The following is a 15,421-nucleotide window of genomic DNA, read 5'->3' on the forward strand; positions in this document are numbered from 1 at the left end:
GGGAAGGACCATCAGCTCCATCAGCCTGAGACAGGCCACAGGAACAGATAAGAATAGTCTGTTGCTGGAAAACACATCACTGGGTGGCTTAGTCAAATGCTATAAATAGCAAGGGATTGAAATAACTGTGGTGGCTTTCAGGGGAGCTGATCTGCAAGCCCGGGGTTGTGCTAAAACTTGCCCAGTTGATGGTAATGAAGTCAATTAGTGTGGAGCAGTTGGCAGCTGAGGAGACTCAGCTGCCTGAGGTGAGTGCAGTCCCCTCTCTGCCTTTCCCTGCAGATGGAGCTGGGAGCTGTGGCGTTAGGTGGGAGTGGTGTTACACCCTGGGAGTGAGGGGAAGAATGCCTGGGGAGCTCCACTTGCTCCCCCAGCCTGGCAGGCATCAGCCTGTGGCCACTGGGCTCCAGAGACACGGCCTGGAGCTGACTGCTTGGGAGTTCCTTTAGTGCTCCTTTTTTGTTTACAGATTTTTTTTATATATATATATATATATATATATATATATATATATATGCATCTACACACATGCTAAGCTTCAGAAGCAGCATTGCATTAGCATGTGTGCATTAGTATAGCTTGAGTGGGTTTTTGAGGTAGTTTTAGAGCAAAAAAAGGCACAATCAAGGAATAAAGTACCCCACACTTTCTGCCCTGTCTGTCCTGGAGGTGGCTGTCAGTGGTGGTGTGGGACACACAACCCCACGCTCTCCCCAGGGATGCCCCTTTGTGCATGCTGCCCCCAGTTTCCCTTGGTCTCAGTCCCTTCCTGGTACTGGGGCACCTGAATTCCCTCTGCTCTGTTCCCACCACAGATGCAGATCTCACAAGTACCTCCTCTGTGTGCTCCATCTCTCCTCCTGATCTCTGGTGCTTCCATCGTCACAGTGCACGCTTTGTTTCCTTGCCCTCGTTTCAAATCCCATCACTGCCTCAGCCTCCGAGGAGAGATAAGGGCTGGGGTGGAGGGAAAACCAGGCCTGTGGTTGTCTGCTGATGGCACATGATTGTTCAGAGCACCCTTTGTGAACATCCCCATGTCAGATTTTGTTGTACATCCTCCCCTCTGTAATCAAGAATCCCAGAGAAGAGCCTTTGGCACTGGTCAGCACACCCCCTTCCACCCACTGTGTCCCAAAACTGTGGCAGCTCAGTCAAAGGTGCTTGGAGAGGTGTGGGGAGGGGATATGGGGGGGCTCTGGAGAGTTCAGCTGGGAGAATGGGCAGAATCCAAGGGGGAGTGAGCATCAGTCAGTGTTCAGGCATTGGCATCTGAAATGAGTGAGCACCAGGGTGGCCTGGGGAGGCTGCTGGCTGAGAGAGCTGAGAGAGGGAAGGGCACAGGAGCACCTAGAATGTGGGGAACCTCCCAGGCAGAGCCCTGGCATTACCTGAGGTGGGTCTGAAACAGCCCTGGCAGCCAGTGATCAAGCATGACTTAGTCCCTTTCCTTCAACACTGGGCTAAAAACCATGCACAGCACGGTCAGAGCTGCAGTGTTCTTAGCACAAGGATGCAGAGTGTTAGGGAACTGGGATCACACAGTGAGATGCCCCCATTTCTGCTGTGGGAGGGTGTGTGAAAGGTGTCTGCTTGTCAGGAGCCCTCCTAAAGGGAGCTTTCCTGCTAGTGGGGCTGAGAAGAGGTCTTGGGAAGTGATTTTATGAGGTTCTTGTTAATTTGGATCTTGATTCAGATACCAGAAGTGTTTTCCATATTTTCCAGGCATCCATCTGTCACAGTGATGAGCCCTGCACAGTACTTGTCAGCAAATAAATGAAATATTCTGGTGAGATTCACTGCATTTAATGCTGAGAGATGAGATCTGGCTTGCGAGATACTTGTACCTCATGCTGCTTATCTTACTTTGTACAGGTTTTTGTCCCAGTATTTTAGTAGATAGTGTTTTGTTTGTGTAAAATAATGCTGAAGAGCATAAGTAACTGGGCAGAGTCCCAGGGGTCAGATTGTGGGGAGCAGTTTGTGTGGGGATAAAGACCATGGCTGAGCATCTTCCAGGCACTGCAGAGGTTGAGCCAAAGGGCCTAGGGGCTGATGGGGATGGTGGGATTGGTAACCAGCAGCTAACTGGGGTTGCTGGAAAGCTTCTGGCACCACTGGCTCCCACCAAGCCTCTCAGGCCTCCAAGTCACTGAACAGAGGATTCATGTTTAACTGTGATGCTGAAACTCTCTGGCTTCATCATTAAAAAAACCCAGCGGCGCTGGGGGAATTGAGCATTTAATTAACTTGCCAAGTGGTAACGTTGACCAGAATTATGCAGGAAGACTTCTATTTTAGTTAATTACAGTTTTGTTGTCTCCCATTAGTAAATTGAAACAATTGCAGGGTAAGACCCGGTGGAGGTTGGCCAGCAGGGCTGTGGCCACCTGCCAGCCAGCTCTGGAGCTCTGGGGAGGCCAGGCACACCCCCATCCCTGCAGCCCTCACTGCTGACCCCCCTACCCCGGGGGGAGCAGGGCAGCCATGGGCACAGCACTTGCTGCCCCTTCAGCAGAGCTGGCAGGAATTGTGGCCAAACCCCTGATGCCATTCGCACCGTGCACAGGTGAAACCTGGCATGGTCATTCCCACTTAGGTGCAATGTCTTAAACAAAGCTGCCTTCCCTCAGTCCCTCATGTCCTGCCCCCAGGACTCTGTCCTGCCTCTTGGGACCCCAGCAGCATTGATTGTCTCTCCAGAAACCCACTTTTCTTGTGACTCTTCTGGAAATCCCAGTTTTTTTAGAGACAAAGAAAGCAGGGAGCCCGAGGAATCAGGGCAGTGACCCTCAAAGGCTGTAAGCTGATAACCAGCTGGGCTGGGCAGCCCCCAGTGGCCTCCCCCCCTGCCTCTGGCTGGCTGTGTTCCAGTGTGCCCTGCCGTGCCAGCGCCTCTTCATTTCAGATGGCATCTCAGGCACGCTTTGGTTTCATCCCTCTTCTTAATTATTGATGCTTTCCTCTGCCTGGAGCCCACTCTGCATCCCAGTAGTGTTGCCCATCTTCCTTGTGTGCCACAGCCTTCACCAGCCCCAGCTCCCCATAACTGTGCTCCCCTTGGTTACACCCCCCCATGGCCACCACCACAGTTCTAAGGCAGCAAGCCTCAGTGCCAAGCAAAGCCCAATCCCCATCCTGATCAGGGCCAAGGTTTCCAGCATCTTTAAGTGTGGAGACTCAGATGGAAGCTGCCGTGCCTTTGCCATAAGCTCCTTACCCATTTTCCACCCCAGCGAGGGGCACCCTGGCTTCCTGGGCATCCACGGGTTTGGACATGTAAAGCACTAAATACAGCCTAATTATTATTATCTTCGTGGGATCTGGTTAATCTCAATGGGGATTTACAAGCTGTTAGCAAAGCAGCCGCTCCTCCAATGTTTGCATTTTTCTCAGGGGCAGCTTAATCCCCTTGGCCGTGTTCTCTGGGAAATGCTTGAGGCCAGGTTATATGGAGGAGGAAGCTGCTTCAGAGCCAGTCCCTGAGAGAGGGAGCAGAGGTGCTGTGGGATAACCAAACACCGAGCTGATAACGCTGCGGGAGAGGGACAGAGGGACGGATCATTTGTCACCAGCACAAGGCTGGGAGGGGCCTCAGCTTCAGCATCCTCACATCCTAAATCCCCCTGGGATTTAGCCCTCAGACACATGACAGGTGTCAGTGCTGGGGTTGATGGGGCTGCAGAGGTCTCTTAAAGATGGAACCAAGAGCTCAGAACGGTTTACCAGAGGCATTCCCACTGGCTTGGGCAGCTTTGCTTGCCTCCACCTTCCCACAGCTGCCATGGGCAGGATTTCTCTCCCTCATGTGCATGTGGGAGCTGGGCAGCTCACAGCTGCTGCTGCTGGAGCTTTCACTGCAGCCACTGTGAGCTGTGATGGCAAATGCTGCGCTGGCTGCTGCAGCACGGTCTGTGCTCACACACAGCTCCACGTGGCACTGGCTGTGACAGGGATGGGGCTCTCCCACAGCTCAGGAAAATTCAGTTGTCCCTTCACTGCTTTTCTGCCATAACCTCACAGTGATTTTCCACAGGGGTTCAGATTGAAGCACAGAGTGCAGGACTGTCAGCAGGGTCTCTTCAGCATATAAGATCCCAGAGGTGCTGAAGGAAAAGCCAGTAAAAGAAAATGCAAACTCAGCATGTGCCAGTCTCTCAATCTGAGTGTCTCTGGGGCTTGGCAGGCACCTCTCACAGCTGGCAAAGCCCAAGGACCTTCTCTGCTTGCCTTTCCTTGGTTCCTGCCTTCCGACTGTACCCTGGCCTTCCTGTCTGCTTTGAAAGACAAGGGGCATTTCAGAGTGGAGCTCCACAATCTTTTTGGCAGAGCTATTTTTAATAGAGATTGTTCCTTTATCCACTTCCCGGTGCGGTCCCATGAAGAGTCGAGCTGTCACATCTACGAGAGCAGGATGGCAGGGTGAGCTGCTCAAACTGGGGCAGCTGCCAAGAGGAATGGCTGCAGAGCCACAGCTGGGAGGAACCTCGGGGAGGAGCCTCAGACCAACCTGCAGAGATATCAGATCATAGAATCGTAGAACGATTTGCGTTGGAAGGGACCTTCATCTCATTCCCTAACCCCTCTGCCATGGGCAGGGTCACCTTCCACTAGACCGGGTTGCTCAAAGCCCCATCCAGCCTGATCATGAACACTTCCAGGGATGGACATCCCCATAGAATAGGTTAGTACTTGGCTTGTCTGGTTGTGAGGAGCCCTAAGCCTCGTGCTGATGAGATCACACCAGCAGTGACACCTGCCTCTCCATGGGCTCCTTGAATGGGACCTGATTGGCACTCAGCATCTGCAACACTGGTGGCCAGTGTTGGCCTTCCATGGTCTTTCTGGCTTGAGTTTTTCTCTGGAAGGGCAAAAGCAGTTGTGCCCATCACATATGCAGAGCTCCCCAGTCACCAAAGTCTGGCAGGCTGGGACATCATGAGGGTATCCAATGCCCCATTCAGGGAGGGTGTAAAGGATCTGAGTGAGGCAGGCTGGGTAGTTCAAGGCAAGCTGATCTCCTCAAGCTCCTTCAGGACCATGCTGGGAGCTGGTGTGGTGGTGTGGCAGACAGGTATGGGCAGGAACTGAGCTGAGCTTTGCCCTGGCACATCCAACCCATCCCCTGTGCATTGTGCCCTGCCCTCACTGCCTGCATCAGGGAGGGAGCTCTGGCAAAGAAAAATGGGATTCCTGAATGAAAAATGAAAGGTCGTGTATTTCCATGAGGCATGGTTTCAATTTGTGTCACACAATCACATTTCCTTCTGCGGTCTGGAATAATTACAAAGCAGAGTGGGGCAAGCAGATCTGATTCAGAGGCACGGGAATGAGTTCTGAAATAAAAGAAGACAAATGCAATCATTAAGATACAATAGGCTGCACTTGCCCCTTAATTAGACTTTCTCTTTGATTAAGCAGTAATTAAATATTACCGTGCTGAAAGGGATTTTTTTAATGGCCCTCCAAAGCCCTAATGTATTCTTAAGATGTTTGTGTGAAGAGCAGGGGCTGCTGCAGGGTGCTGGGTGTGGGAGGATGTTTTACACCTGCCCCTTTCCTACAGGAGCAGCCCTCCTGCCCCTCTGCTCCCTGGAGAGCGTGGGGCTGGATGGCTGCTCCTGGGCAGGATTGCTGCAGAGGTGAAGGAAGATGTGTCTGTGGGTAAAGCCCTGCTGCTCCTGGCCACCACCAGCTGCAAGGCATCTCCAACATCTCCTCATAACCTGGAGACTCCTGGGATGCAGATGACAAGGCTGTCACAGTTCTGCTGTCCCATAGGTATGGGATTTACAGTCATAGATTAGAATCACGGAATTGTTCAGGTTGGAAAAGACTCTTGAGATCATGGAGTCCAACTGTTATCCCATCACTGCCAAGGCCACCACTAAACTCTGTCCCTAAGCACCACATCTACACATCTTTTAAATCCCTTCAGGGATGGTGACTCCACTGCTTCCCTGGGCAGCCTGTTCCAGTGCTTGATAACCCTTTCAGTGAAGAAATTTTTCCTAATACTCAATCTAAACATCCCCTAGTGCAACCTGAGGCTATTTCCTCAATGTCATTTTGATGAACCCAATCTTCTCCAGGCAGACCATGGCCTCTGGGATCCCAGGGCACACAGCCCTGGCCCCAGGCTGGTCCAGATGAAGACCAAGAACCACCTCTCAGACAGCATGACAGCTCCTCAGGGCCAGCCACCTATTGAGGTTGACCACCCTGAGCTTTGGGAGCCATGGAGCAGCAAAGGAGAAGTCTGGGGAAAGAACCTGGAGCATATCGTGCTGTTAGCAGCAAAACTGAAGAGATTTAAAATGCTGAAACATCTAAAGTGAAAGGAATGTCAGGCCCCTATTCCTGGACGTTCCTGGGTGGGTAAAAATAACCCTTGGGCAACCTGGGGGAGGAAAGTGCTTCTGATCTCTTAATGCAGAGCCCCTGCCTTAGCCCTGTGGGCTCTCTGCCACTCACAGCCCCGCTTGCCTCTGCTTTTTCCAGGCCATAAAACAACAGCTCTTGCTGAGAATTTCACTAGACAAGATTGTCTTGTACTTTTCCTGCACAGCATGTACTTTGGGTAATATCTTTGGGAAATTCTGGCATACTTGTGTAGCCAGTATTTTTGTTAACCTAGAAAAAAGAGCCATAAGTGATATGATTATGCTATTAAACCTTTATTGTATCAAAGAAAACAAATCAGAGCGAGAGAGGAGCTGTATGGAGCTGAGAAGTGTTAAGCTATGGTAGTAATATACCTTTGATTGTTTAATTTCACTTAAAACTGAAATACCACAAGGCTGAAGAATGAAAGAGCTGGTGATGCTGAGGGATTGTGGGGGAGAGTGTGCAATCCCTGCGCTGCAGCCATGGTACCTCTGGCTGGACCTCTCTGGTTTCTGGACAAGGGTAGGGATGGGTTGAAGCTGGATGTGGATGGTTTGCAGGGTATGGCTATGATGCTGCATGCCCCTCCACAGCCGGTTATTTGGTTTGGGTGGGCCGAATCCTCTGCACCATTGCCAGGTGTCCCACCAGCAGAGCTCCTCCGTGAGATCCCTGCTGGGGTGAAGCTCCCAGAATTTCAACAGAACTTTTCCTTCCGTTCTTTTGCAGAAGAACGAATGGCTGTGCTTGAACTGCCAAACTCAGCGGCTGCTCGAAGGGAGCCTCGGCGACCCTGCCCCAATGCCACTGCCTACCCCAAAGCCGCCATCCAGCGGCTCCCCGCGGCACCAGCCGCCCGCCGCCGGCCAGCAGAGAGCGCCCACGCCGGCACCCGTGCCCGCCGAGCCAGCGCCCCCCGAGCAGCAGCCCTCGCCCGCCAGGAGCCTCCGGGCGGCTGAGCAGAGCAGGACCCCGAGCCCTGCCCCAGCGGAGAAGAAGCCCCCACCGCCAGCAGAAAAGAAGCCCCCGGTGCCGGCAGAGGAAAAGCCCCTGCCCAAAGCTGCCCCGGAGCCTTCTAGAGCTCCTGAGAGCGTCGCTCCAAAGGGGAAGAGCATGACCCCCAAACAAGAGGTGGAGAGAAAGGAGAGCCAGGCACTCCCCGAGGCGCCGCGGGCAAAGGAGCAGGAGGTGAGCACTCAGGGAGCATCCAGCTCCGAGCATCCCTGGGCACCACACCCTGGCCCAGGCTGGCGTGCTACTGAGCTGTGCCTCTGTCAGTAGTTGTGCCCACAAATGGGGAAGGACCTTCACAGGCTCCATGGCAGCATGCTGATATTTGCCTTCTTTTTATTAGGATTACATCAATTCAGGCAAAATGCGATAGTTCAGGTCATGTCTGGCCTCTGCATTTCTTTTAAATAATATAACGGTAGTTGGGATTTGTTGTCAAATGGAAAACTCATTTTCCAGCATTCCATGTTGCAGCAGTGGGTGTTTTTCATGCTCTTTATCCCACCTTTTCTAAAATTCATAACAATTTGGGGAAACATTTGGCTACCTTGGGATGGTGTTTCTCCACAAGCAACCATCCCAGCAGCAGCCAGCAGAGCCCCCCATGGGGAGGGGACATGGCAGAAGGTCCCCACCAGCTGGGAGGGAATGGCTGCCCCCCTCACTGCTGTGCAGCCCCCAGGGAAGAGGCTCCTTGGGTCCCCAAAATCAAGTGGTCTGTGGTGCCTCTGGCAGGGTGGCGGGTCTTGCCAGTAGCACCAGGGGTGGGTGTGATGGCACAGTCCCCATGGCTCAGTCCCTCACACTGCCTAATTGTCAAACCAATTAAAGGGGGCTGTTTATTTCTGCTGGCATCTACCAAGGATCCTGGGGCCAGCCCTGCTTCTGAAGGGTGCCTTGGGGGCTGGGGGCCCAGTTTTTCAAACGTATTTATTAGTCCCCCAATGTATTTATGCCCAGGGCCACTTGCTGTACCATCCCCTGCTTGCAGCACACCTTCTATTAGCACAGACAAGTTACTGATGTGCCACTGAATTGGGGGACACAGGGTGGTCCCCATCCTTTGCTCTGGGCTCGCTCCCAGTGGTGCCCAGACTTTTTGTGTGCTCCTTGGGAGATGGTTTGGGGGAAGTAGGAGCAGCAGCTCTGGAGCTGCCTGGATCTGACGCTGTGTTCTCCCTTGCCTGCAGGATGGCAGCAAGCCTTACCCCCCAGACCTGTCCCGCAGCCCCCAGAGCCTCAGTGACACCGGCTACTCCTCCGACGGCATCTCCAGCTCACAGAGCGAGATCACCGGCCTGGTGCAGCAGGAAGAGGAGAAGCTGAGCAGCACAGGGCTGGCTGGGCAGAGCCCCCCCAGCCCCTCTGAGCTCACCAAGCTGGAGAGCAGCATGCGGCCTCTCCTGGAAGGCCGGGGTGCACCCACACAGTCCCCTGAGCGCAGCAAGAGCCGCACAGAGCCGCAGGAGGACCAGCGGCAACAGCAGCGGCCACGGTACCTCTCCATCACCCCTGAAGCCTTTGACTCGGACGAGGAGCTGGAGGACATCCTGGAGGAGGATGAGGAGTGGGAGAACCAGCGGGAGCGGCGGGAGAGTGCAGAGTCCTCAGATGAGTTTGGCAGCAAGCTGCGGCATGACTATGTGGAGGACAGCAGTGAGGGGGGCTTCTCCCCAGTGCCCCCCCGGACCAAGGGCCAGGAGGCAGAGGTGACAGATGAGGAGTTCATGCGGAGACAGATCCTGGAGATGAGTGCTGAGGAGGACAACCTCGAGGAGGACGAGGAAGGCTATGGGCGCACCAAGTACAACATCCCCAAAGCTGGGCAGAAGAGCGAGGCAGAGAAGGGCAAAGAGCCAGCGTCAGCCAAGCGGCGCCTGCCACATGGTGCCAGCAGCATGTACACAGGAGAGGAGAGCAAAGACGTGGAGACAGTGGAGGGTGATGACTTGAGCACAGCCCAGGGCGGGCTGCGGCGATTCAAGACCATCGAGCTGAACAGCACAACTGGCTATGGCCGGGAGATGGAGATTGGCCAGGAGCCAGATACCAGTGTGGACCGGGAGCCCGAGCTGGAGATGGAGAGCCTGACAGGCTCCCCTGAGGAGCGCTCACGGGGCGAGTACTCCTCCACCCTACCAGCCACAACGCCCAGCTACACCTCGGGCACCTCACCCACCTCCATCTCCTCTCTGGAGGAGGATAGCGACAGCAGCCCCAGCCGCCGGCAGCGCCTGGAGGAGGTGAAGCAGCAGAGGAAGGCTCGGCATCGCTCACATGGCCCCTTGCTGCCCACCATTGAGGATTCATCTGAGGAGGAGGAGATGCGGGAGGAAGAGGAGCTCCTGCGGGAGCAGGAGAAGATGCGGGAGGTGGAGCAGCAGCGCATCCGGAGCACAGCGCGCAAGACCAAGCGTGACAAGGAGGAGCTGAGGGCCCAGCGGAGGAGGGAGCGCTCCAAAACCCCCCCCAGCAATCTCTCCCCCATTGAGGACGCCTCCCCCACAGAGGAGCTGCGACAGGCGGCAGAGATGGAGGAGCTGCACCGCTCCTCCTGCTCCGAGTACTCGCCTTCCATTGACTCAGAAGCAGAGAGCTTTGATGCTGTGACCTCCAAGCTGTATAAGTCTGGCAGCGAATACAACCTGCCCACTTTCATGTCACTGTACTCCCCGACAGAGAAGGTGGAGAGTGCTGCCAGCCAGCCCATCAGCAAGCCCCTGAAAAGCGCCGAGGAAGCCTATGAGGAGATGATGCGGAAGGCAGAGATGATGCAGAAGCAGCAGGTCCAGCAGGCCCAGCCTGCCTCTTCCTACAGCAGCACCTTCCAGCAGGTTGGCTACCGCAGTACTGAGGGCCAGAACGGCTTTGACTACCAATATGGCGAGGAATACCAGTACGACGGCGGCCTCACGCGCCCCTCCCAGCCTGACTATTCCAGTGCCCTGCCAAAGGCAGGAGCGGTGTACGAGGAGATCCTGCAGACCTCGAAGAGCATCTCCAGGATGCACCAGTCCTCTTCCTTTGACCTGGCCCTCAAGCAGGGTGAGAAGGTGAAGGGGCAGGAGGAGACATACCAGGAGAAGCGTTTCCTCAATGCAGAGAGCGCCTACGCTGACCTGCTGAAGCAGAATGGTGGCCCACTGACCCCTGGCACAAGCCCCACACAGCTCTCTGCTCCTGTCTCCTTCGCCAGCTCCGACAGCAGCACTGGCAAGACTATTCCTGATGTCCGGGTCACTCAGCATTTTGCAAAAGAGGGACAAGACCTAGGCAAGCTCCAGAGTGCCCCGGCAGCACCCAGCCCAGTATCCAAGGTTACTACCACTCCTTATGCTTACAGCAAAGGCACCAGCACAGTGACAACAGCAGCAGGCAGCCCTGGGAGTGCGCTGCAGAGCTACAGCTCACCAAGTCCAGAGGCCCCATCCATAGCTGGGAGAAGCTACACTCCATCAAAGAGCACTGTCAGCTATGGCTCACAGACCGAGGATACCACCAGAACCAGGACGGTGGAGATTAGCGTGCAGACAGCCAGGGAGAAGATCCCAGCCGTGAGTGACAGCAAGCCCACACTGCCCAAGACATACACCTTCTTCAAGAGCTCCAGCCCTCCACTCTCACCCACCTCACCCACACAGAGTCCCACCCGCACCACAAAGGCCACGGCAGAGTTTTCCACACAGACACAGAGCCCAGTGCTCTCCTATGATGGTCCTTCTGCTGCTGCTGCTGGCCCGGACACCTCTTCCCCCATGGTGGCGCAGGGGACGCAGACGCCGCACCGGGCGGGCTCGCCACGCCTGACTCGGCAGGCGTCCTCACAGGACTCCCCCTTCATGGTGATCACACTGGCGGCTGATGCAGCCAGCCAAACCAAGCCAGTCAGCTCTGGCGCCTTGACATCTCCCACTTCGTCCCCCACCAGGCCAAGCCGGCAGCTGCTGGCACATGGTTACACCCAGACACCAGAGCCAGAGCAGCCGACAGGTGCCTACATCAGGGCACAGCCAGTGAAGGACCACGCCCAGAAAGCACCTGCCGTGACTTCAGCCGCTGATGGCATCACAGGACTGTACAGCTGGGGAGCACTCCCTGCAGAAAACATCTCCCTCTGCCGCATCTCCTCCATCCCCGGTACGTCCCGGGTGGAGCCAGGGCCCAAGGTGCCAAGCAGCAATGCTGTGGACTTACGGACTGCATTGAAGTCTGCCCCCATCATCATAACAGACCAAGGCATGGATCTCACATCCTTGGCCACTGAGGCCAGGAAGTACTGCCTGACCCTGGACCACATCCCCAACCGGCAGTCCACAGCCATCCAGCCCTTGATCATCAACCTCAATGCCCAGGAGCAGCCCCACGCCATCATCGCAGCAGCCAGCACTGCCAGCCTGGCCATCGCCTCTCCCATGATTCTCTCGCAGTCCAAGCAACCCATGGTCTATGGAGACCCTTTCCAGAGCCGTGTGGATTTCGGGCAGGGGACCGGGAGCCCAGTGTGCTTGGCGCAGGTGAAGCAGGTGGAGCAGGGTGTCCAGACAGCCACTGTCAGAGCCAGCGGGGTGGCCAGTGGCAAGCCCGAGCCTCCTGCTGCCCCCCAGACCAAATTTGCAAGGTACGGCATGCCAGGCCAGATGGTGAAGAAGGACGTGCTCCTCACACAGACCGGTGGGGCACAGAATGCCAGTGGCCTCCCACAGGCCTTCCCACCAGAGCCAGGATCAGAGGTGTACCGGGCAGTGCCAGTAGAGCTGAAGAGCCAGAGCCCTCTCCTTGCCCTGGGTGGCAAGAAATCCCAGGTGATGATGGTGCAGATGGAGGAGGCAGCGACTGGCCCAGTGACCAAAGTGCTGAAGGAGGAGGGGCCAGCCAATGTCCTGGACCTCACGGGCGTGAAGCCAGAGAGCCAGGTGGCCTGCTGTGACATGGTCTACAAGTTCCCCTTTGGTGGCAGCTGCACGGGTGCTTTCAACCCCACCTCCAAGATGCCAGAGAAGAAAACCGGGGAGGCGGCAGTGATGCCTGGTCGGAAAGCTGGTGGACCAATGTATGGCAGCAGAGAGCCAGAGCTGCAGGAGACCTTCCCTTACCGGGAGCAGCCGGCCCCGGCACCTGCGCTCTACGAGGAGCAGAAGTTTTACCCAGCCAGCGCCTTTGGACGACTCTACTCCTCCATGTCAGACACAAACCTCTCTGAAATCGGAATGAGCTACTACCACACAAAGGGGGATCAGCCCTTCCCTGCCCCAGCAGGTGATGCCGCTGTGGACCTCAGCACCATGAAGCACTCCTACAGTGTGGGCTTTGCCGAGGGGGGTTACCTGGGCCAGGGGCCACAGTACGGCTCTTTTTCTGACCTCCGCCAACCAGGAGAGCTGCTGAGCCACCCCTTCCCCATGCGGAGGTACAGCTCGGCCTCCAACCTCTACTCTGACTACCGTTTCTCACACCGGGGGGACCTGGCCAGCTTCCAGGAGTCCAGCCTGGCCCACTACAGTGCCACCACGGCACGTGAGATCAGCCGCATGTGTGCTGCCCTCAACTCCATGGACCAGTACGGGGGCCGGCATGCCAACGGCCCTGATGTGCTGCCTTATGGCCCCAGCACCGGGCAGGGGGCCACAGGGGGGCTGCCAGCTCAGCAGCAGGGCCCTGTACCCCCCAAACCCGGTGGGATGTACAACCCCACCTTCCCTGAGGGACGGCAGGGCTTCAGCAACCTGGCCCAGTACAACGTTCCTGGTGTCCGCCTGGGCGCCATCCGGCAAATGCTTCCTTCCACCGCAACCGTGCGGGCCGCTGACGGCATGATCTACTCCACCATCAACACCCCCATCGCCTCCACCCTGCCCATCACCACCCAGCCGGCCTCGGTGCTGCGGCCCATGCTGCGTGGGCTATACAGACCCTATGGCCCAGGTGGTGTGGCTGCAGTCCCACTGGCCAGCTTGGCCAGGCTGCCAGTTGTCACCCCCCGTGTCCCACTTGCAGCACAGGGCCTCTACCGCTTCCCGGCCCCAGGTCGGCCGGCCCCAGCAGCCTCGATGATGGAGACACCCGTCTACCTGGGGAAGCCCGTCGCCAGCACAGCCCCGGCAGCGGTGGGAGCTGCTCCTGCTGCCAAAGCACCCGCTGCTCCCGCCGCACCTGCCAGTGGCTTGCAGAGAGCAGAGCCGCCACCAGCTGCCCCCCGTGCAGAGGCGCCAGCAGCACCAGCAGCCCCCAAGGAGAGCGGGCCAGTGGCCACAGCGCCCAAGCCACCACTGGATGGAGCTCAGCGGGAGGAGAGGGAGCGGGAAGAGGAGCGTCAGCGCAAGCAGCAGGAGCACGTGCTGCAGCTGGAGCGGGAGCGCGTGGAGCTGGAGAAGCTGCGGCAGCTGCGGCTGCAGGAGGAGCTGGAGCGGGAGCGCGCCGAGCTGCAGCGGCACCGGGAGAAGGAGCAGCTGCTGGTGCAGCGGGAGCTGCAGGAGCTGCAGTGCATCAAGCAGCAGGTGCTGCAGCAGCAGCAGGAGGAGCGGCACGCGCAGCTGGCGCTGCAACGGGAGCAGCTCGCCCAGCAGCGCCTCCAGCTCGAGCACATCCACCAGCTCCAGCACCAGCTGCAGCAGCAGCTGGAGGAGCAGAAGCGGCAGAAGACTATCTTCCCCACTCCCGGGGAGCCCACTGCCCGCCCACCCGAGGGGCCCGCTGAGGCACCGCGGGTGCTGCCGCACAATGGGCAGGCGTGGCCCCCAGTGGGCCAGACACCCCCAGAGGGGCCTGCCGGTCCCCGCTACCCCATGCCACAGCGGCCACTCAGCAGCTCAGCCTCAGACATGTCACTTCAAGTCGAGGAGTCCTGGGAGCCCGGCCGGGGCATCAAGAAGAGGAACTCGATGCCACGGCTGAGGGATGCCTACGAGAAGGAGACCTTTGCGGCACGGAAGATGGCAGACAGCAGCGTGCAGACAGATGAGGAGGACGGCGAGGAGCGGTTCATGCTGTCGCGGCGGCGGCGGACACGGCGCAGCGCTGACTGCAGTGTGCAGACGGATGAGGAGGACAGCGGGGAGTGGGAGCAGCCCGTGCGCCGCCGGCGCTCCAGGGCCTCACGGCACACTGAGGCCAGCACCGAGGGCAAGACAGACGGGGCAACCCGCACAGCCAGCGTGGGTATCCAGACCATCAGTGACTGCTCAGTGCAGACAGAGCCCGACCAGCTCCTCCGCGTCTCCCCCTCCATTCACATCACCACCCATGACCCCCGAGTGGAGATCGTGAAGTACATCTCAGCCCCAGAGAAGACACAGCGGGGTGAGAGCCTGGCCTGCCAGACAGAGCCAGAGCCAGCTCCCCAACCTGGCGTTGTGGTCCCCCAGCTGACAGTGCCCACCACCATCCCACCCTACTCCACCAGCCTCCAAATAGTGAGCACAGGCCCCCTGGACCCCCACACTGTCCGGCAGCAGACCCTGGGCAAGTTTGAGAAGAAGAAGCCAGATCCTCTGGAAATTGGTTACCAATCCCATCTGCCGGCCGAATCCCTCTCCCAGCTGGTGACCCGCCAGCCACCCCGCTCTCCCCAGGTCCTCTACTCACCCGTCTCCCCGTTGTCCCCCCATCGCCTCCTGGAGTCCTCCTTTGCTACCAGCGAGCGGCTGAACAAGGCCCACGTCCCCCCACAGAAGCACTTCACCACCGACTTAGCCCAGCGCCAGCAGACACTGCCGCGCCCCATCAAGACCATGCAGCGCTCCCTGTCCGACCCCAAGCCCATCAGCCCCACCTCTGAGGAGGCCGGCAAGGACAGGTTCTCCCTTTACCAACACCCGCTGCTCCCCAGCTCACAGGTACGTTACCACAGGGAACAACCTTACCCTCAGGGAACAGCCCTGGGAGGCACCTCGGGACATTGTGGTTTCATTAGTCCTTTGGCAATTAATATTTCAAAATGCCGGTCCCCGCGGCAGCTGATGGCAGACAGCAGGCACAGACGTGCATGCCAACACCAGCAGCTGGAGGGAGGCCCTGGAGGTCCATT

General features: G+C 57.4%; 1 protein-coding gene across 2 annotated transcripts in view; it reads left to right on the forward strand.

The window, feature by feature from the left end:
• The window catches only part of BSN (bassoon presynaptic cytomatrix protein), a 67,285-nt gene that overhangs the window by 44,390 nt on the left and 7,474 nt on the right, over positions 1 to 15,421 (forward strand). For both annotated transcript variants that reach the window (XM_066558391.1, XM_066558392.1), the window contains exons 3-4: positions 7,117 to 7,575; positions 8,589 to 15,230. In XM_066558391.1, coding sequence (XP_066414488.1) covers positions 7,117 to 7,575; positions 8,589 to 15,230 — 7,101 coding nt within the window. The remainder of the gene's footprint in view (positions 1 to 7,116; positions 7,576 to 8,588; positions 15,231 to 15,421) is intronic.

This window comes from Molothrus aeneus, chromosome 12 (genome assembly GCF_037042795.1).
Source record: "Molothrus aeneus isolate 106 chromosome 12, BPBGC_Maene_1.0, whole genome shotgun sequence".
NCBI classification, from domain to species: Eukaryota; Metazoa; Chordata; class Aves; order Passeriformes; family Icteridae; genus Molothrus; species Molothrus aeneus.